The following is a 21,361-nucleotide window of genomic DNA, read 5'->3' as shown; positions in this document are numbered from 1 at the left end:
CGTTTATGAAAATTACAGACACCAAACTAATATTTAAAACAGACCCGGCCTTTATGCCGAAAGTAGTGTCAGATTTTCATAGGTCCCAGGATATAATAATCCCCTCATTCTTCAGCCACCCAAAAAACGAGGAGGAAAGAACCCTAAGCTGCCTGGATGTTAGGAGAGCAGTCCTAACCTACATAGATACAACAAGCCACTGGAGGCGGGACGACAACCTGTTCGTCCAGTTCAGTGGCCCAAATAAGGGTAGCAAAGCAGCGAAAAATTCCATAGCCAGGTGGATCCGCCTGGCCATCATAGAATCCTATAAAGCCCTCGGGAAGGAGATCCCGCTAGCGCTTAAAGCCCATTCCACAAGGGCAGTAGCGTCCTCGTGGGCCGAACACAGTTCAGCCTCGGTCGAGCAAATTTGCAAGGCCGCAGTCTGGAAAAAACCCCACACGTTTACTAAACACTATAGGGTAAAAGTGCAGCAGGACGAGGACATGGCCTTCGGCCGCAAAGTCCTCTCGGCAGCGATCCCACCCTAATAAACTTTAGTTGGTACGTCTCATTGGTGCTGTCGTGGAGACGACTGGGGGAAAAAGTGGATTATACCCACCTGATAATCAGGTTTCCAGTAGTCTCCACGACAGCACCCGTACCTTTCCCGCCCTAGAAAAATAAAATAATAAATTTAAAAATTAAAAAACCCCGGTTAGGGGAAAAAATTTAAGTTTAGCTCCTGCCCCGGCAATTCGTTAGAATCCACTGAGGAAAGTGGGGAAGGGGGGGAGCTTTTAACCTCTCAGTATGTTCCTGTCCTACCAGGAGGAGGCAATCTCATTGGTGCTGTCGTGGAGACTACTGGAAACCTGATTATCAGGTGGGTATAATCCACTTTTTCCTGCACACGAGCAGAAATCAATTGTGATTTCCATTCACGTAGGAAAAATCGCAGCATGCTGCATTTTTGCACGGATTCCGCGAGACTGCTTTCATTAAAGTCAATGGAAGCCGTTCAATCCGCAGTCTTTCTGCAATGGCGCTGCGTAAAAGTCACGGGTGCCCGTCATGCCTGTACTGCGCATGTCTGACGGTGGCTTGCCACAACCATCTGCAGTACAGAAAAACATGAGAAGACTGGTACGCAGGGTTGCCAGCCACGGTCAGAGCCGGAATCCACATGCAGAATCCAGCTGTGCCACGTGCAGGCGGCCTAAATGGCATGGTTGCAGAGGGTCTGTTCGTGGTGGTTGAGGTTTTTTTTTTTTTTTTCCCCCAAGAATCTTCCAGTTTATAGAGCTAATTGATGATGTGCTCATTGTGATGTATCATGAAGAGTGCATACGATTATAGACAATGCAATACTTAGATGTTATAGGGTGGTATGAATTATTGTTCTTGTTGATACTTTTTGCTTAATAGGCCACAGCATTTTGGAACATGATCTTGAGTGGTCCTTTGCCTGGAGCCTTACAGAATGAGCAGCATCCTACTCTACAGACAAGTGCTTGTGACGCCTTATCATCTGTGTTGCCAGAGGCTTTCACCTGTTTACCAGTAAGTAGAGATTATGAAAATGCTACATTTTTGTGGTGTTCTAGGTCTTACACTGCCACAACACACTGGTGGTTATAAAATAACTGCATTCAATGACATTAGAAGTTCCATTCCTGCCACAGCTCAAACGCTAAGCTAATAATTTTGTTGCCCATTTTGTGTTACTTTCTGTTATTCTATAGAACCTTATTTGTGTTGGTGAAATAAATCCGAAAAAAACTGTGCCTACTATGAGACGCGTAACATACTTGGCACACTGGAGCAAACTATGACATGAGTAAAGCACACTGATGAGGGGCAATCACCCCCCAAACAACTGTCTGTATATGGATTTCTGGGTTGGTTTTCAATTCCCAATCATTGTTTTAAGACTTGTTTAACCCCTTAGTGACCAAGCCTGTTTGCGCCTTAATGGCCCAGCCAAATTGTGGAAATCTGACATGTGTACTTTAACATGGAATAACACCAGAAAGGTTTTACATATCCAAGTGATTCCGACATTTTGTTTTTTCGCCACATTCATTTAGGTGGTAAAAATAAGCAATAGAATTTTTGTATATTTATTAAAAGCGTCAAAATTGGGAAACTTTTGAAAAGTCGTCTTTTTTTTTTTTTTTTTTTTCTTTTCAACTGCAAAGCTCAAATATGTGCAAACATAATATAGAAATTTTTGATAAGATTTTTGCAAATGTCATTTTAAAGACAGGATTTTTTGCATAATAATGCACATAAAAATGAGGGTTTGCACCCCAAAATGGATCCCCGTTCGTCCTGTGTTCAGAAACCTACCCATTGTGGCTGTAATACAACTTTCAGAACAGACATTTTGCTTGAAGGCGTTCTAAGCCCCATTGCACGCTTGTAGACCCCTAGAGCGGCCAAAACGATGGAGCATCCTCACAAATGACCCCATTTTGAAAACTTGACCCCTTAACGAATTCATCTAGGTACTGTGTATTTTGACCCCACCATTTTTGAATGAATCGAAGCAAAGCAGAAGGAAAAAAATTACTTTTTAAGAGACATACTCATTGTGGCCCTAATCTTCTGTCTGGGTGCACAACGGGGCCCAAACTGAACTGAGCATCAAACTTTAACTGTCTTTTAACTTTTACGTGATCGCCATTATCCATTGAGTAACGGCAATCATGTGACCGAGGACCGCTTGCCACAACCCTCTGTTACTGCTCCAAGCTCTCGGCTACCTTAAGTAGCCAGGAGCAAGGAGATTTTACATTTCCTGCGCCCTCCCCAGCTTCTGCACTTGTGCCCGCCATTTTGGCGACGGGCGCATACGCCAAAGCTTGGGAAAGGTCCACGGATAAGGATCGCATCGGGGGACATCGCCGGTGTCCTTAGTTCAGTAATTTCACCTCCCCTCACGGATCGGATCCAAGATGGGAGGTGAGACTTTAGCTTTTTTTTTTTTCTTTACTTTTACGTGATTGCCGTTATCCAATGGATAACAACAATCGCATGACCAAGAACTGCATATAGCGGCTCCCAGTGACAGCTCCCTGCTCTCGACTACTAATACTAGCCGGGAGCAAGAAGTTTTAAAATTTCCTGGGCTTCCCGGCCCTCTGCGCGTGCGCATGACGTAATGCCGTCAGATCCTGCAGGACCAGAACGCTCAGGGACATCGCAGAGGACGGGGGTGGGTATCCTCCGCTCCCCTTACGGATCGGATCCGTCAGGGGAGCTAAAACTTTAACTTTTATTTTACATTGACTTTAACGCGATCGGTATCCGGCAGATACCGGCAATCACGTGACCGGGGGAGGGATCCCGCGGCCCGGGATGACAGCTCCAGCATGTCGGCCACCTCTGGTAACCGACAGCATGGAGCTGTCACGTCCAGAGCCTGCAGGGCTTTTATTCCTAGAGGAAGCATGTTTTTATGTCCTCTAAGATTAAAACCCAGCAGGCCAGGACGTAAAAAGGCAATGCACTGGTCACTAAGAGGTTAAAGGGTCTAAAATTGATTTGAAGGAATGCTGCAATCCAATAGGTGGCGCTGCAGAGGTATTGTTCCATCTTCCTTATTTGCATAAATTTTCCAGAGGAGCTTGCATGAACTTCTAACTCTCCTCACTCACCTTCTAGGTGTCTCCACACCCCACCTAGGTGCTATCCTTAAGGAGAGATGATACTCCTGGACTAAACTGCACGGAATGATTAAAAATGTTCCCAGTTATTCACAAACTGCAAAGGGAATGTCTCGTCAGAAAATGATATTGTTTAAATCTAGTATATATTAAAAAAAAAAACTTCTTTCAATTTTGTATTTTTAATGTCACTATATAAAAAAAGAATCCTGCAGTTTTTACTCTGGTCATTGAACCTAATAGGCTGTTCCCACACAGCCTGGTTTTTACTCTGATTAGCATGATGTTTCAAACGCCACGCTAACTGTGGTACAACACCTCCATTGATTTCAATGAGGCTTCGCAGACTAGCGCTTGAACGTGGTATTTCTAACACCAGGATTTTTGAGTGCTGTCTACTTTATTTTCGTGTGTTTTATTGCTTTTAATGCACCTCATCACCCATCATAATGGGGTGCGTTAAACGCTGTAACATGCGTTTTAAAAACGCAGCATGTTTTTGTTAACGTGTTTGCGTGCGTGCGCGTGACCTTAGCAGCACATCTTTCCTGCTGAACAGGTAGTATCAGGCTAACGGCAATGATTTTTGTTGCAGCTCAAATAAGGTGATAAGCTGATAAATTAACTTATTCAGTGGCATACTCACATAGCCCAATCAGGCAAACATGTATATTTCCCAATCCTCAACCTGTGTAAATAAGACTTAAAAGTGTACCTAATTGTCCATTTGACCATTCAGAACAAGTTGTTACATGAGGAGAAACTGTATTTCTGATTTATTATGAGTTGTATCTCTAATTTTCAGTTCTCTCTCAATGTTATGTGCCCTGTACACTGCACAGAGAAAACTGCTAATTGCGTTCCCTTTGTGTAACACACAGAGAAATATCCATCACCATCCTCATGTAAGACACTAGAAAAGTACTGAGCAGTGTAGATGTGAATTCAATAGCTATAATATGGTGAACAATTACTTTTATCTGCTGGCAGTCTGTGTGAGTGTCTCCCTCCCACTATGTCCCCCTCTTCTCTCTATTGACATCTGGGAACAGCACGTGTCAACCCCCTCCTTCACATCATGTTATGGGTCTTATCTTACTAGAAAAGAGCATCACTTAACAGGCAGTGGACAGCAGATTAACCCTTTCCAATCCACTGGATGACCTCTGAAGATGTCATGCTTTCTGGCTGCACAGCTCCAACTTTGGAAGACATCCGTTGGGGTTCTCTTACTGTATATTGCCAGCCTCTCTGCTGTCAGAGCCTATCCAACGTGTTACCTCATGCAGTACTGGCTTTAGCCAGCATATAACGCCGCTGTATAATGGCAGAAAAGAGTAAGGCCTCATGTCCGCAGCGGATTTTAACTCTTCTCCTGCCCGCGGATCCGCACCCCATAGGGATGCATTGACCACCCGCGGGGTAGATAAATACACGCGGATGGTCAATAAAAGGGATTTTAAAAAAAATGGAGCATGAAAAAATCTGGACCATGCTCCATTTTCGTGCGGGTCTCCCGCGGGGACGGCTCCCGCAGGCTTCTATTGAAGCCTATGGAAGCCGTCCGGATGCGCGGGAGACCTAAAATAGGAATTTAAAAGAATTAACTCACCCGCAGCGGGCCGGGAAGGTCTTCTCTTCCTCACGGCCGCATCTTTCTTGCTTCGGCTCGGCGGAAAACCAGGATACAAATTGTAATGGAAAGGGTTAAGAAGGAAAAAAAAATCTGGTTATCAGCACTTGAAAATTGAGGTTTTGTGATGAAAAATCACTTTAGGAAAAGTGCAGTTTAATTCATTCATCTACTTATCTCATTCGGTATCATTGAATCACATATTGTTCAAACAGTGACCATTTAGGGCTTGTTCAGTGTGTCTGGAAGCAGCATACCTATGCAAGCTTCTTAAGGCCTATTTACATGTAATGATTGTCACTCAAAATTCGCTCAAACAAATGAAAGTGCACAATAATTATGTCTAAATGCTAGCCATTGTGCACTTGTTTGTCACTCAGTTTCAGCCTGCATAAAAAACGTTGCTGGTTCGCTTGTTGCGTTTAAACACTCCCCGCTCAGTGCATCACATAGAATGTGAAGCACTAAACGAGAAGTGAACAGCTCTCGGCGATTTCCCTGTTTAAACATTCTGCAAAAGCGTGAACAACTAGCGGTGACATCACTCACTAGTTTAATTCCCCTTTTATACAGGACGATTCTCATTTAAAGTGTTCTGATCCCTAGCATGACTTTTGAAATTAATTTCCTGGAACCGTTGCTGACTGTCAGTCAAGTCTTATATTCTGAAATACAGCAATTTAGATATGCAAAATGGGAAGCTTATTTGAATTGGCTCCAAATAGTGCAAACCTAATAAGCAGGTCATATTGCAGTCAACAGATCCTCATTGACCTAATTAGTATAGGATCAGTAGGATGTTGCTTTAGTGGAGCAATCAGATCAACCACTGTCGAGTTTAACTGCAGATCATGGTATTTTTTTCATGCTCTTTCATAAGTGGTGCCATGGATGACAACTGTATGGGTCCATTAGGGTAAACATAAATGTCATTGAAAGAATCAGAGCTGATGACAACCTCCAGACCGAATTTATTGCGCGCGCCTGTGTGTGTAACCTCCAAATAAATGGAAAAACTGCACCCACTGTTAGACCATTAGATATTTCACTGTGCTGCGTCAAAGATCAGACTGCAAAGTCCACAGTGGAGCCTTACTTTACTGACCCGCTTATTGTGTTTATTTCCAAGCGAAGTAAGCTCAGCAGGTTGAGTGCCGCAATTACATTTTAAATACTAGTTTTACCTTCTGTGTTCCGACTATGGTGAGTTCCAGACCCTCAATTATACTCGGCTTGAAATTTTTTAAAATACTTCTGTAATATATCATTGTAACAGAATTTATTTATAATCAACAAGCACTGTAAATGGCTACACTTTTCATACCTTCTGTAATATGAGCTGTTAAATATGTGGGTGAGTTTATATACTTGGTGCCTGATTTGGAGTCCTTTTTTTTTTCAAACAGTGAAAATGTAATACCAACACGTTGCTGTAAAAACCCATGAGGGAAAAACCTTTCACAACCCACAAGATGTTGGATTGCTTTCTGTGTGTGTGTGTGTGTGTGTGTGTGTGTGTGTGTGAGATGGTGAGAGATTAAGATTTTTTTAGATTGGCTCTGAAAACCTGTCTAGAAAAAAAAAATGGACAGAGCAGCTTCTTAAAGTACTTTGATATATTTTCAACTAAAGGAGAAGTACAGCTGATTTAGTTTCACTGCGCAAGTTGTACAACCTAGCTTATTTAGGCCGATACATACTATGATCACTGCTAGATACTTGCATAGTTTTAGAGACATTAAAGGGAATCAAGGCTCCGTTCATTTATAAACAATGTATATTTCCCTTATTTGCAGTGTATTGAAATGAAAGCATTGTGCACAAGTTATCAAAACACATTATTCCAGAAGATTTTACCAATTAAATTTGCTACTCTCATCATAACCAACTAATCCTAAGTATTTGTTTTTGTAATTACAGGATGACCGTCAGATTCTGTGCATAACATTGCTGCTTGGTCTGAATCACAGTGAAAATCCTCTGGTAAAGGCTGCAGCTGCACGAGCTCTTGGTGTATACATCCTATTTTCATGTCTCCGACAGGTTAGTCGTTATGCCCCCTCTCTAGAGAGGTGTAGTAGGAGAATGGGTGCAGTGTCATGTAATGTCAGCTAGCTTAGAAAGTGAAGGAGATCATAGAATGGGTAGAGTTGGAAGGGAACTCCAGGGTCATTGGGGTGCACTATTTGACATTTAGTGAATCCTGCATTCAGCAAACAGATCTCTGTCCAGCCTTTGTTTGAACACTTCCATTGAAGGAGAGCTCACCACTTCCCATGGTAACCTGTTCCACTCATTGATCACCCTCACTGTCAGAAAGTTTTTTTTTCTAATATCTAATTTGTGTCTCCTCCCTTTCAGTTTTATCCCATTGATTCTAGTCTTTCGTTGTGAAATGAGAATAGGGCTGATCCCTCCGCATTGTGCCAGCCCTTCAGATATTTGTAGACAGCTATTAAGTGTTCACTCAGCTGTCTTTTTTTGTAAGCTAAACATTCCCAGATCCTTTAACTGTTCCTCATAGGACATGATTTGCAGACCGCTCACCATCTTGGTAACTCTTCTTTGAACTTGCACCAATTTGTCCTTGTTTTTTTTTTAATCTGGTGCTTAGAACTGGACACTGTATTCCAGATGAGGTCTGACTAAGGGTGCGTTCACACGAGCGCATAAACGGCGCGTTTTTGCGCCCAATCGTATAAACGTGACCATCTGAGGCATTGGTTTCCAATGTATTCGTTCGCACGGGCGATTTTACGGCGCGTAAAAACGGCAACCAGAAAAAAAAACGGAACATGCGCGACCGAAATACGCGCCAACGCATATTCGATGTCCGAAAAGATAGTTTGCAAAGTAGGAACAAACGATAATACGCTTTCTAGCTCTGGTCATGATCGCCGAAAAACGTTCTTTCCGGCGATTAAACGCTGCGCACGTGCGAACGTAAATACGCCTACGCTCGTGTGACCGCGCCCTAAGGAAGAGTAGAGGGGAGTAATTGCCTCATGTGATCTAGACTCTGTTTCTACTAATACATCCCAGAATTGTGGTTGTCATTTTTGCTACTGTATCATACTGTTGACTCATGTTCAGTCTGTGATCTATTAGTATACCCAAATCTTTTTCACATGTGCTGCTTAGCCCAATACCTCTCATTATGTGTGTATTTTTCTCATTTTCCCACATGTAGAACTTTGCATTTCTCCTTGTTAAATACCATTCTGTTAGTCACCGCCCACTGTTAAAACTTTTCTAGATGTTTTGAATCCTCTCTCTCTTCTGTAGTGCTAGCTATCCCTCATTTATAAAAATGTTTAACACTGGGTCCAGGACAGAGCCTTGTGGTACCCCACTTGACACATTCTTTCAATTGGATGTGCAGCCATTTATGACCACGATCATTCAGCCAGTTGTGAATCCACCTAACAGTTGCCTTATCGATCCCATATTTGGTCATTTTTTTCATTAAGTATGGTATGAGCTACTTTGTCAGATACTTGACTAAAGTCAAGATAGACTATATCCATCGCATTTTCCTGATCACCACAGTCGGTGATTCTGTCATAGAAGGAAATTCGATTTAGTTTGGCATGACTTGTTTGTTACAAACCCATGCTGGCTCTGGTTAAATAGTCCATTCTCATCTAAGTACTTGCATACATGCTGTTTAATAATTTGTTCAAAGATCTTTCCCGGTATAGAAGTCAGGCTCACAAACCTGCATCCTTGTATTCAACCACTAACACAGGGAAAATCAGCTGATGTTGCATCCACTGTCTGAAAATGGTGAATTTGTTTAAAAGTTTGGCCCTCTCAACATAATTTTTAATTTCTCTTTCGTATCAGTTTTCTCTCATTTTGTAGACCTCCTATAGCATCCTTAAATTTTTTCTTTTGTTTTTGACATATACCCCCCCCCCCCTCCCAAAAAATAATAAATCAATAAAAATCCTTTTTTTTTTTTTATGGCTTTTAGCCTCTGTTGCAAACTTCAATTCGGTATTGTCTTTAGCTTTTCTGACACTTGCCCTACAGTTTCTGCAGACCGCATTGTATTCTTCTTTAGATATTTCTTCTCTTTCCATTTGCTAAACACATTTCTCTTCCATTTTAAAGTGTGCACGTTCTGTGTTCATCCATCATAGTCTCTTTTCTTTAAATGCTTCCCGTTCTTCCTTCTTTTAGGAATTGTTAATGATTGTGCTTTGAGAATCTCATTTTGTAATATTTCCCAACCTTATTAGACCTTTCAGTTTTCAAGAACACATTGGACTCTCCCTACCCTCTTTGAGTCCATTAAAATCTGCCATTCTAAAATCCAACCTTGAGGTCTGAGTTTTCTCAGGTCTTTCTCCCCTTCTTATCCAAAATTCAAGGATTGCATGATAATTACTTCCTAAGGTCCCAGCCACCTGTGCTTCCTCAGCTATTTCCTCCCTGTTGGTAAGAATTAGGTCCAAGATAGCAGATCCCCTTGTTTTCTCTTCTACTTTTTGGAAGATAAAGTTGTCAGCAAGAGCGGATAAGGCCTCATGTCCACTAGAAAAATATGATCTGCGCGGATTTCTGCTATGGATTTCTGTAGCTGAAGCACTGCAGGTCACCATTAATTTGATTTTTTTTAAATTATTTTTTACTGCTTGCGCAAGATCATTTGCAATGAGTTGAATGGAGCCCACCCGCAGTAAAATGGAGCATGTTGCGTTTTTTTTTCCACACGTGAAATCTGCTAATCGAATTAAATCACATCCGCGGGTGTTAAATTCTATTTAATTGACCGTGGATGGCCAATGATTCCCTATGAGAAAATTTAACTGCAGATCTCACCCACAGAAAAACGAGCGGATTTGCTAATTCTGTTTTTCTAGTGGATATGAGGCCTAAGAATTTTTTGGACCCATTACTTATGCCTGAGAGAGATTCCCAACAAATATCTGAATACTGAAAATCTCCCAGGATCCCCATGTCATGCTTTTCTTTTTTTTTTTTTTTTTTTTTTGAGAGCTTGGCTATCTGATGTAAAAAACGGTAATCCATATCTTCTGCTTTTCCAGGCAGCCTAAGGTCTCCTGCAGACGGCCAGGTCAGATCCCGCTGCGAGAATCCTCGCAGTGGGTTGCAAGCCGTGCCCCTGTAGTGACCCGGCGCTCACCACCTCCTGACATCTCGCTCTGTGCCGGCTGTCTTACAGCCGCACATGCGCAGACCAGAGCTGATGCGTTCCCAGTGGCTCACACAAAAATAAGACATGCCGCAATTTGTTTACCGCGCGTGTTTTCACCCGTGCAAATCGCGGCTGTCTGCATAGTTTTGCATTATCTAATGCAATCCTATGGCAGTGGGAATAGGTGGAAATCCTATGGGAATTTCCGCCCGTGTGCATTTGGCCTAAAGTAAATGTCTACAATGGTGTCTTTTCTGTTCTCTCCTTGTATTCTAACCCAAACAGTTTCTACAAAACTACCATGCTCTGAAGCTTGATTCTCCGTGAAAATGTATACTTTCCTAACATACCATGCAATGTCTCCGCCTTTTTTTTTTTTTTTTTTTTTTTTTTTTAAGGGTCTGTTTCTTATAAATAAGTTGTATCCTTAAAGCCTTGTATTCCAATCATGTGTATCATTCCACCAAGTTTCCGTGATGCCCATGACAACCTATTTCTCTTCCTGCATTAGGAGGTCTAATTCTACTTGCTTGTTTTCCATGCTCTGTATTTGTCTAGAAACATTTTAGTTTGTGACTGCTGTCTCTTACTCCTCTACTTTCCTTCTGAACTCTTTGTTCTTTCCACTTCTAATAGCAAGGTTCTCAAATGTATGTATTAGCTGTATATTTTTACCTGGTCTTTCACTTCCCTTCCCATATTCTTTTATTTTGTTTTATTTCTGATGTATAACATGCAATACAAATCTATATAGAATATATAAAATGCAAGTAGAAACCCCTGCTCCCCCTGCAATATCCATTCACATCTCTAAACACCACACAGTAAAAAGACATTCATTCTACTCTCCCAGTACTGTACCCATCTATACATCCCAGTGGGCTCTTTTTGATGCGTTTTGTAAATGGTTAGATTATAGCGCATTATGATCTAAGTTTTTTACCGTTCAAAATTTCTAGCCGCACTTTGTCCCCATCAATTCCACTTAATCCCTTCCTGCTGCAATCTTTTTTGTTGTTGTTGTTGTTGTTGTTTGTTTGTTTTTTGCAGCATAGCTGCATGAGGGCTTGTTCTTTGTGAGACAACATATGTTTTCAATGGTACTATTGATTGTAATATTAAAAGAAAAAATTCTACAAGGGGTAAAATGATGGTAATCAGAATGAATCCCTGAGTCAACAACCCTTCTGGAGTAATCAGTGACTATAACATGCAATATTGTATCACTCAAGAAAGGTGTTGAGGCCCCTCTTAAACTCTTTTATTGAATTTGCCATCACTACATCCCCAGGCAGAGAGTTCCATAGTCTCACTGCTCTTACAGTAATCAACCCCCTTCTATGTTGGTGTAGGAACCTTCTTTCCTCTAGATGTTGAGGATACCCCTTGTTACAGTCATGGTCCTGGTTATAAACAGATGATGGGAGAGAGATCTGTATTGTCCCCTGATATATTTATACATGGTTATTAGGTCACCCGTCAGCTGTCTGGTTCCCCCCCCCCCCTTTTTTTTATTTATTTATTTTCTTTCTAATCTCAATAACTACAAATTAGATAACCTTTCTAGGTATTGTAGTCTGCCAATCCTTTAATTAGTTTTAGTTGCTGATAAGGAGTTGCACAGCGATTTAGCATCTCTTAGAAACCCTTCAAATGTTTTACCCACATTAGAAGTCAGGCCTATAGTTTCCAGGTTCACTTTTTGAATATTAGCACATTTACTATGCGCTAATGCAGTGGAACAGAGTCCGTCACTATAAGAAATAAGGGTCTGTCTATCACATTACTTAATTGCCAGCAATTTTGTCTATTTTAATCTTAACCCCTTAAGGGCATGGCCTATTCTGGGCTTAAGGATGCAACGATTTTTGGTGAATTTTCATCTCCATTTTTCAAAAGCGGTAACTTTTATTTCTCCATCGACACAGCCATACAAGGGCTTGTTTTTTGTATGGCGAACTGTAGTGTTTTGGTTTTTTTTTTTCTTGTGCCATTTTTTGGGTACATAGACTAAACTAAAACAAAAAAAAAAAAAAAAAATGATGGCAGGGAACAGCGTTAATCATGCAGCATAACTGACACGATACTTTTTTTTCTGCGGGTCGGTACGATTACAATGATACCAAAATTATATATATAATAACTTTGAATGCAGCGATTTAGAAAAAAAAGTGGCAAAGCTAAAAAAAAAAAATATTTTTTTTATATATAATTTTTTTTTTTTTTTTTTTTTTTTTTTAAGCTTTGCGACTTTTTTTTCTAAATCACTGCATTCAAAGTCCTATACCTTTTTTATTCCATAGACTGAGTGCTGTAAGGGCTTATTTTTTGCGAGACGGGCTGTAGTTTTTATTGGTACTATTTTAGGGTAGATACGGCTTTTTTGATTCTTATTGCATTTTTTTTGTTTTTTTTCTTAAAAACGTTTTGCCATGCAGGATAAAAAGCATGTTCAACTTATTGTATACGTCGTTGCGAATACGACAATACCAAATATTTGGGACTTTAATTGATCGCTATGATAAGGTATTAATGCCTTATCGCTTGTTATTACGATCATAGGTAATGGCAATGCAGGATGCTTGTAGCTGGCGTGCTCCCTCTGTGAACCCTTCACATGCCGCGATCAACGGTGGGGGTTGCTGCTCTGATGCACCCCCGCTGTTACAGAGGGAGCTTGGCTATTGGGGACAACCGGATCCCGCTGCCGGATCCTGCGGGATCTCTTCTGATTTTGTGCTATCCTCATGACATTACTGTACGTCCAGTTGTGCTAAGTACCTCCCTGCCAGGATGTACAGTTATGCCCTGTGCCAGCAAGGGGTTAAGGTGGCGTGTTACAGCATTTTTAACGCTGCTTACTATGCCACTAAGGGGGGAAAAATGGTGATGTCATCGGCTTGATTTGCCCATGTTTTTTTTTTCTGCCCAAAATATGTAGTAAAAATGCTATAAAACTATGCAAATTTTACAAATCTGTGTGTAAATGGTCTTTATTAGAGATGAGCGAGCGTACTCTGATAAGCACTACTCGCTCGAGTAATTGGCTTTATCCGAGTATCGCTGTGCTCGGGTCTAAAGATTCGGGTGCCGCTGCGGCTGACAGGTGAGTCGCAGTGGGGAGCAGGGGAGAGCGGGCGGGAGAGAGGGAGAGAAAGATCTCCCCTCCGTTCCTCCCCGCTCTCCCCTGCAGCTCCCCGCTCCGTGCCGGCACCCGAATCTTTAGACCCGAGCACAGCGATACTCGGATAAAGCCAATTACTCGAGCGAGTAGTGCTTATCCGAGTACGCTCGCTCATCTCTAGTCTTTATCTATAACTCAAACTGTTCTGCTCTGTTGTCAGGGCACTTAAATTCCTACATCTGCCCTTTGTTTTATGCAAAACATTCTTGCATTAGAATTTTTTTATTTTTGATTTTTTTTTTTTTGATAAATTCTCTGACAAATTTTTAAAGAAAAATGCACACCCACCACTTTTCCTGCTGACTGTTACTTGCATTTACTGACCACTGTAAAATAAAGGTATTTAAAATAGAAGCATGATTCTAATTTGGTGTGATATTTTACTCTGGTTCTTATGTATTGTATGCAGGATGTCATGTTTGTAGCTGATACAGCGAATGCCATTTTGATGTCTCTCAATGACAAATCCCCAAATGTGCGTGCGAAAGCAGCGTGGTCACTGGGCAACCTGACGGACACGTTAATTGTTAATATGTAAGTATTTCATATATCAATCATTCTAATCATATTTTTTAACAATGATGATCATTATTTATGGTAATTTCAGGGAGTCTATGGGACATACTTTCCAAGAAGAATTTTCAGACCTGTTGCTTTTGAAAATGCTGAGGTCGGCAACTGAAGCATCAAAAGACAAAGACAAGGTATGCACTTGTATAAAATGTGGTTTAAGGGAGACTGCATAGAATAAAACAGTTGGAAAGGGTACCACACACTATTATTTTAAGTAACTTCAATAAAAAAGAAAATGCTGTTGTTGATAGCAGTAAGTGTTTCATACTAATTTGGGAATCTTCCAGCTTCATAGGAATGCATTAAAACATAGAATATTTTTAGTGATGTGAGAAGGGAGACTGCAGAAAAGTCATGCAAATCTTGGAAATATCCAAAATTAGTAACTGTTGTCAAAGAAAAAAAAAATTCACACATTCATATGTATTTCACTGTACATTCTCGTTTATGGTACCTGATGCTGACTTATCAAATATTCTGGATTACGTAAGCATCACAAAATAAAACAGACTTCAGAAAGACTTTTTAGAATGAAATATTAACACCGGAAAACTTAATATAAATTTTTTTTCCCCCTCAGGTAAAAAGCAACGCTGTCCGGGCCTTAGGAAACTTGCTCCATTTTTTGCAGCCATACCATATTGTAAAACCAAGGTTCAGTGAAAGCATTGAAAGCTCAATTCAAGCCCTAATTGCTACAGTACTTGGGGATGGAACCATGAAAGTCAAATGGAATGCATGCTATGCGCTGGGAAACGTGTTCAAAAACACAGCTCTGCCACTTGGTGAGTAGCTCTTATTGCTCTGTAAACATGTGATTTCTATGTCTTTTCAGGACTGCGTACGGGCCCTTTTATATGCAGCAATAAATCGTTCAGCTTCTTCCATCAATCGCATGAATGCATGCCTCGACTGAACGTCGAATGAGATTTTGTTCGCTTCTCGTTTTGTTGCTCCGTTCAGTTTTCTACATGCAGAAACTGATTGGCCTATGTAAACAGGCAGTCGTTCACTTATGAACGACTGCCTGTTTATTGTGAATGGAGGCAAAAGTTTGTCTCATATAAAAGGGCCCTAAAGCTAGGTACACATGGTGAAAAATGCTATGTCCAGCCTATGTAAACATTCTCCACTTGGGCAGGTTTTCATTAGTTTCCCAATATTTTTGTAGCTACTCTGCCCTATTAAAAAAAAAAAAAAAAAACTAAAATGAAGTCAAAGATGGAACTTCTTGGCGGAATGGATGGAGTGTAAAATGTTATGTGGAGCTTAAAAGGGTTCTCCCATGATTTAAAATTGATTCACCACTCTGCCGCTTCTGGTTGCTGCCAACCGGGACATGTGACTGCTGTAGCCTATCACTGGCCACAGTAATGTCAAAGGATCGCTTTAAAAAAAAACAAAACCTGGTATCACAAAATCTGTAAAGGATCGCCCTATTAAAATGCACTGTTTAATCTGCATAGGGAATGCAATTAAAAATTCACTACACCAGAATTTTATTTTTTCTTTTGTCAAAAAGCGATCAAAAATTTCTATATATCACCAAAATACCTGCAGACAGTACAGGTTACCCTGCAAAAGACTTCACACAATGCCATTGACTGAATAAAAAAATGACTGTTGCTATATTCTGACCACCATAGCTTTGTTTAAAGTAGTATGACAAACTTTATAAATTTGGTATAGCAGTAATCGCACTGACCTAGAATGTCATTTTTACTGTGGCCTATCCACCGTGAAAACAAGAGCCCACCCCCTTATCCATGGCTCAAAGGTGTTTTTGGTAAATTAACTGGTGTCATTGAAAAATATGTCGCTGGAAAAATAAGTTAGTAATTTTTTTGTTTCTTGGTTTTTCCTCCCATCTTTCAAAAAAAAAAAAAAAAAAAAAAGGACCCTTAAGGGGTTAATTTGGGTTATTTTTAATGTATGTAGTGTATACTGTTCTTCTGGAGATACTAAAAGATACACAATATCTGATTTACAGGTAAAGCCACATGGAGCGCTGATGCTTATAATGCCCTCACCACCGTTGTCAAATCCTGTAAGAACTTTAAAGTCAGAATCAAGTCTGCAATGGCATTAGCCACACCAGCAAGTAGGGAGCAGTATGGAAGTATTGAGCAGTTTGGCAATATCTGGAATTCTTTGATTACAGCTTTGCAAAAGAGTGAGGACACAGAAGATTTTCTTGAGTTTAAATACTGTGCTAGTTTACGAGCACAAATCTGCCAGGCATTGATCCACCTGCTGAACATGGCAAGCTTAGAAGATCTGCCCTGCATTCGCAAGACTTTAATGGAGGAAGGAGATGCAATCAGAAATTACATGCTGCAGTATATCAAGTCGGGAGTAGATGGAGAAGAAACGCAGGGAGAATACCAACAGAGGGATCAGATGCTTAAAAATGCAATAGACCATATACACAGTATACATGAGACCACAATGGGCATGAAAAAGATCACAGAGGAGACTTTTTTTGCAGACATTTTAAGGAGTTGTGAGAAAGAAATAAACTATTAACCAAACTAAATCCATAGACTAACAAAATGCACATTCTTTTTACAAATCTGTATATAACTTTTTAGAAGTCCACTGTTGCTGTTCAGAGGTAATGTTTCTTGGTATGCCCAGTGTAAGCTGCACATGGATAAAGACAGTTACATACTCTTCTTTGAAATTCTATATGGCCCTTGTGGTCTTTGTTCACCATCAATAATGTTCTGCACTCAACATGTGACAGTGGCAGCCAAGCATTGGCCATAGCAGTGATGGTGATATAGATAGATAGTATGTATTTTCACCTGTATACGCCTTACAATGGGATTTCTTGAAGTGGTGGAAAATCCTTTTAATTTACATGCAAAATGAACAAAATGAGCCTTGTCTATTAAAACTGTCCATAAGAGGCTCCTTGTTTACCAACCAATTAGCATGCATTTTCCGGTGGAGTTTAGAAGATTGGTTGTTGCCCAAAGCAACTAGTCTCAGTTATTCTAAGGCAGTCATGTCAATCATGTGAGGCCCCAATATCTTTAGTTTATCATATAAATTTGTTTTTAAATAATCATCTGGAAACTTTTAGCCTTGTAGGCATATTTTATTATATTTTAGGCAATGGTTATGAATAGTGATGAGCAAGCATACTCACTAAGGGCAATTGCTCGTGCGAGCATTGCCCTTAGCGAGTACCTGCCCGCTCGAGAGACAAGGTTCGGGTTCCGGCGGCGCGCAGGGAGCTGCGGGGGAGAGCAGGGAGGAACGGAGGGGAGATCTCTCTCTCCCCCCACTGACTGCCGCTACTCACCGCTCCCCCGCGCCGTCACCCGAACCTTGTCTCTCGAGCGGGCAGGTACTCGCTAAGGGCAATGCTCGCACGAGCAATTGCCCTTAGCGAGTATGCTCGCTCATCTCTAGTTATGAATTTAGGGACATCAGTTGTTCTATTTGTTGAGAAACAACTTTAACTTTTTTGCTAACTCTGTCAAACATTTACTTGTCCATTACCTGTTTTTATACATTTTATGGAATTTTAAGGGTAGTTTCACATCTGCGGCTCAAAATACCAGAAGAAAAAGCATTGCATGCAGTGCTTTTTCTTCTGTCTAAAGCTGGGCAGCTGAGCAGAAACCAAACGGACCCCATTATAGTCAATGGGTCCATTTGGCGCTGTTCAGCTCTGTCCTACGAAGCTATTTAGCCACGGGAATTCCACTTTCCTGCTCTCCAAACAGAGCAGGAAAGCAGGACCCTGAGCGCAGATGTGAAACACTCTAACTTATGTTGTGTACAGCCTACTATAATTTGAAATAAACTTTTTATGTTTTGAGAAAAATGTCATTTAACGCTTTGTATATGAAAATTTATACTAACAAGTACCTCAGGTAGAACTTCATATACACTTTGCATGTTTATTTAAAACTTCTCTTTACCCATATAGCACCAGATTTAGTGTCCTGGTTTGGACTTTATCCTTCCATGACCAGTGTAGTTTGGGTCTTGTATGACCAGAGCAAAATTTCACATACTGGAATGCTGTACCCAACCTTTTTTTTTTTTTTTTGCAGCACACACATAGCATTCTAACTCTTACAAATTGGAGTAGATTATTTCATAATCTTCAGTAGGTTTTAAGCTATATTCACACGGGTGAGCAATATATCACGCTTCTCAACTTGCAAATTTCACACCGATGTGAAGTGTTTCTGTGAAATTGCAAACCTCACGCCCGTTAGGTTCGTGTTTCCCATTAACTTCAATGCTAAACCTTGCACCGCACTCGTATGCCCATCACTCGGCATGCAAGTGTCATGCGATATCGTAAGGGTCCATTGAAAATAGATAGAACATGCTTCAATTTTATTTTTCCCTTCCCCATGTGGCGACACTGAGGAAAACAATCACTAAGGACTTGTTTGTATAGGGCCAATTTATTCTGCAGAGCTTTCAGGTAACTTATTTATTACCCCCCAGCAAGCTGGGTACTCATTTTACTGACCTAGGGAGGATGGAAGGCTGAGTTAACCTTGAGCCGGCTACCTGAACCATGCAGGGATTGAGCCTGTAACCTTCAGGTCGTGAGCAAGAGCTTAGGACTGCATACTGCTACCTTAACACTCTGCGCTACACAAGGCCCCTAGTGTAAATGTTAAGTCATTTAAAAGAATGGATTTCATATTCGCACAAGTTGTGTGATGTGCACAATATTGTTTGTGTAAATAAGCCATTACACAAATGGGCAGAAACGGAAAAATAGACATTATTTTCATGTTCCTTTCTAAAGTAGTTGACTCAGTCTGCAATATTTAATCCAAAAATAAATCCCCTAATTTTTCTGTTCGACACACTGATCACCCAGCCTGCTGTCAGTTCAGCGGGCCTGACTTGACTAGCTGGCTTCAGCTCTAGAGACAGATGCAGAAGTGTAATAGTTGCTTCAGCTCCTATTAATTTTAATGGACAGTATGCCAGCGAGGGCATTTCCGCTCCCATCTCCTAGGAGTCCTATCCAGCTGGGTGATCCCCAGAGATCCCATGGGGCGGGCCCTTTGTGAATTTCACTTAAGTGTGTGAGATTGGAGAAGGGAGAGAAGCTTTTACACAGCATGCATTCTGACAGGATACATGAGTGAGGATTTTTTTTTTTTTACAGCAGAGTCTAGTAAGGTTTGTTGCTACAACTTTTTTTTCTTTTCCCTGTACGTTCAAGATTGGTTGCCATGGTGCAGTGGGACCCAAATCAGTTAGGTTCTGATGGCATCAGAACCAGAGAGGAGGTTGGATCACAATTCCGGGTGTTGGGGTTTCTGTGGGGGACACAATCGGCAACAGAATGAATTTAAATGTCCGTTCTGCCAAATGGCACACATCTGGACATAGTTACAGTGAGTGGTCCGGAAGAGGTGAAAAATGTATTGCTTGCAGGGGACAAAAATAACTGCTTGACAAAGAGCCAAGAGTGTACACATGTGACTGATTTGTAGCAGGAACTGACGTTTGTTTTGTAGATCTGAATGGGGCTTGTAAAAATTCACGTGCATTCTGGAAAAAAAAAATATGGCTAGATAGAATGGACTTGGCCACATGTGAACATACCCTGAGTCTGTGATTTCTGATACTCAATTACAAATAACAATGAATTTTAAATTTGGGGTTTTTTATATAATCATGTCTATGTAATATATACATATTTGAAAATATATATTACACACACGTGTGTATGTGAATATGCATGCACGCTTATATAGATTATAATTTATATATTCTAATCCAACCTTATCCGTTTACTCAGGTACGACTGTGACACTTTATGAATCAGCCTTCTCCCTGCAGTTCTGTTTTTCCACTGCATCTTTGGTCATTTGCATGTTGGCCAGGTCGTCTTTTGCCACTGACCACCACTCCAAGCAGTATTGATGCTTCTAATGAATTAGCTTGCATTATGTTGCCAATGAAAACTTTAATTTGATGTGGTCTAGGACCGTTTTTTTGTGATTTTGCAGGTCCAAGAAATTCGTAAGAGTGTCCAACAGCATCAAAAGTTGAAGGACATCAATCTTCCTCCGGGCTGTTTTTTTCAGTGACCAACTTTCACAGCTGCCAGCTGAGATTGGGAAGACTATTGCGTTTACTGAAAAAAAACGTATCTTCATATATCCTTACAGATTGGATCCGTGAGGGTAAATGAAACTACTCGCCTCTGTGCCGTCCCGTGCGATCTGGTCCTGTAAGAACCTGCCACTGGCTTCTGAACATGCGCACCAGCGGCAAAATATCATGCACATGCGCAGAAGGCTGGAGGGCCCGGGAAATTTTTTAATCTCCCTGTTCGCAGCTATGAAAGTTAGCCAAGAGCAAGAGGTCGTCGGCAGTCATCTAAAGTTTAAAAAAAAATAAAATTAACACTTTTCATCTCCCCCTTAGAATTGTATTTGTGAGATGAGATGAAATTACTTGCCTAAGGCCTCCGGATTTGTTGCCCATCTTATGCGCATGCACCCTTCGGCAAAATGGTGGATGCATGTGCAGAAGCCGAAAATTTCCCAGGGAATTTACAATCTCCCTGCTCTCTGCTAGGTAGCCGAGAGCCTGGAGATTTCACTGGGGACCACGGTGTGCGGTTCTTGGTCACATATTCACCGTTATCCAATGACGATCATGTAAAAGTAAAAAAAGGTTCCGATCCATGAGGGGTGGTGAAATTACTTGTCTAGGACCCCAAATCCCAATGGCATCTTTATAGAAGAATCTTTCCCTGTAAAATGGCGCATAAAAGCGCAGAGACAGGAGCAGTGACCAAGGGCAGTAGTAGACGGTCCCCGGTTACGTGATCACTGTTATCCAATAGATAATGGCGATCACAAAAAAAAGTTTAAAACGTTGCATGTTTTTACAAGTTTCATCTTCCCTCACTGATGCAATCAGTAATGTGAGATGAAACCTCTTCCCTGGCTTCTGCACATGCGCCCACCAGCAAAATGGCAGCTGCATGTGTAGAAGCCAGGGAGGGCCCGGGAAATTGCAAAATCTCCTTGCTCGGAGCCTGGACCAGTGACCAGAAGCCTTAGTCCCTATGATCGTACTTATCCAATGGTATAAAAAGGTAGCAATCTCACATGACCAGCTAGGAATTGCAGACTCTGCATGTGTTT

General features: G+C 41.0%; 1 protein-coding gene across 2 annotated transcripts in view; it reads left to right on the top strand.

Moving 5' to 3' along the window:
* Nucleotides 1–17,369, top strand: part of HEATR6 (HEAT repeat containing 6) — a 62,083-nt gene extending 44,714 nt beyond the window's left edge. For both annotated transcript variants that reach the window (XM_066609373.1, XM_066609380.1), the window contains 6 exons: nt 1,411–1,545; nt 7,207–7,329; nt 14,044–14,168; nt 14,242–14,338; nt 14,788–14,992; nt 16,198–17,369. In XM_066609373.1, the coding sequence (XP_066465470.1) occupies nt 1,411–1,545; nt 7,207–7,329; nt 14,044–14,168; nt 14,242–14,338; nt 14,788–14,992; nt 16,198–16,733 (1,221 nt within the window). In that variant the 3' untranslated portion in view covers nt 16,734–17,369. The remainder of the gene's footprint in view (nt 1–1,410; nt 1,546–7,206; nt 7,330–14,043; nt 14,169–14,241; nt 14,339–14,787; nt 14,993–16,197) is intronic.
* The last annotated feature ends 3,992 nt before the right edge of the window (nt 17,370–21,361 follow it).

Source organism: Eleutherodactylus coqui, chromosome 1, assembly GCF_035609145.1.
Source record: "Eleutherodactylus coqui strain aEleCoq1 chromosome 1, aEleCoq1.hap1, whole genome shotgun sequence".
NCBI classification, from domain to species: Eukaryota; Metazoa; Chordata; class Amphibia; order Anura; family Eleutherodactylidae; genus Eleutherodactylus; species Eleutherodactylus coqui.
This window is presented reverse-complemented; position numbering and strand designations above follow the sequence as displayed.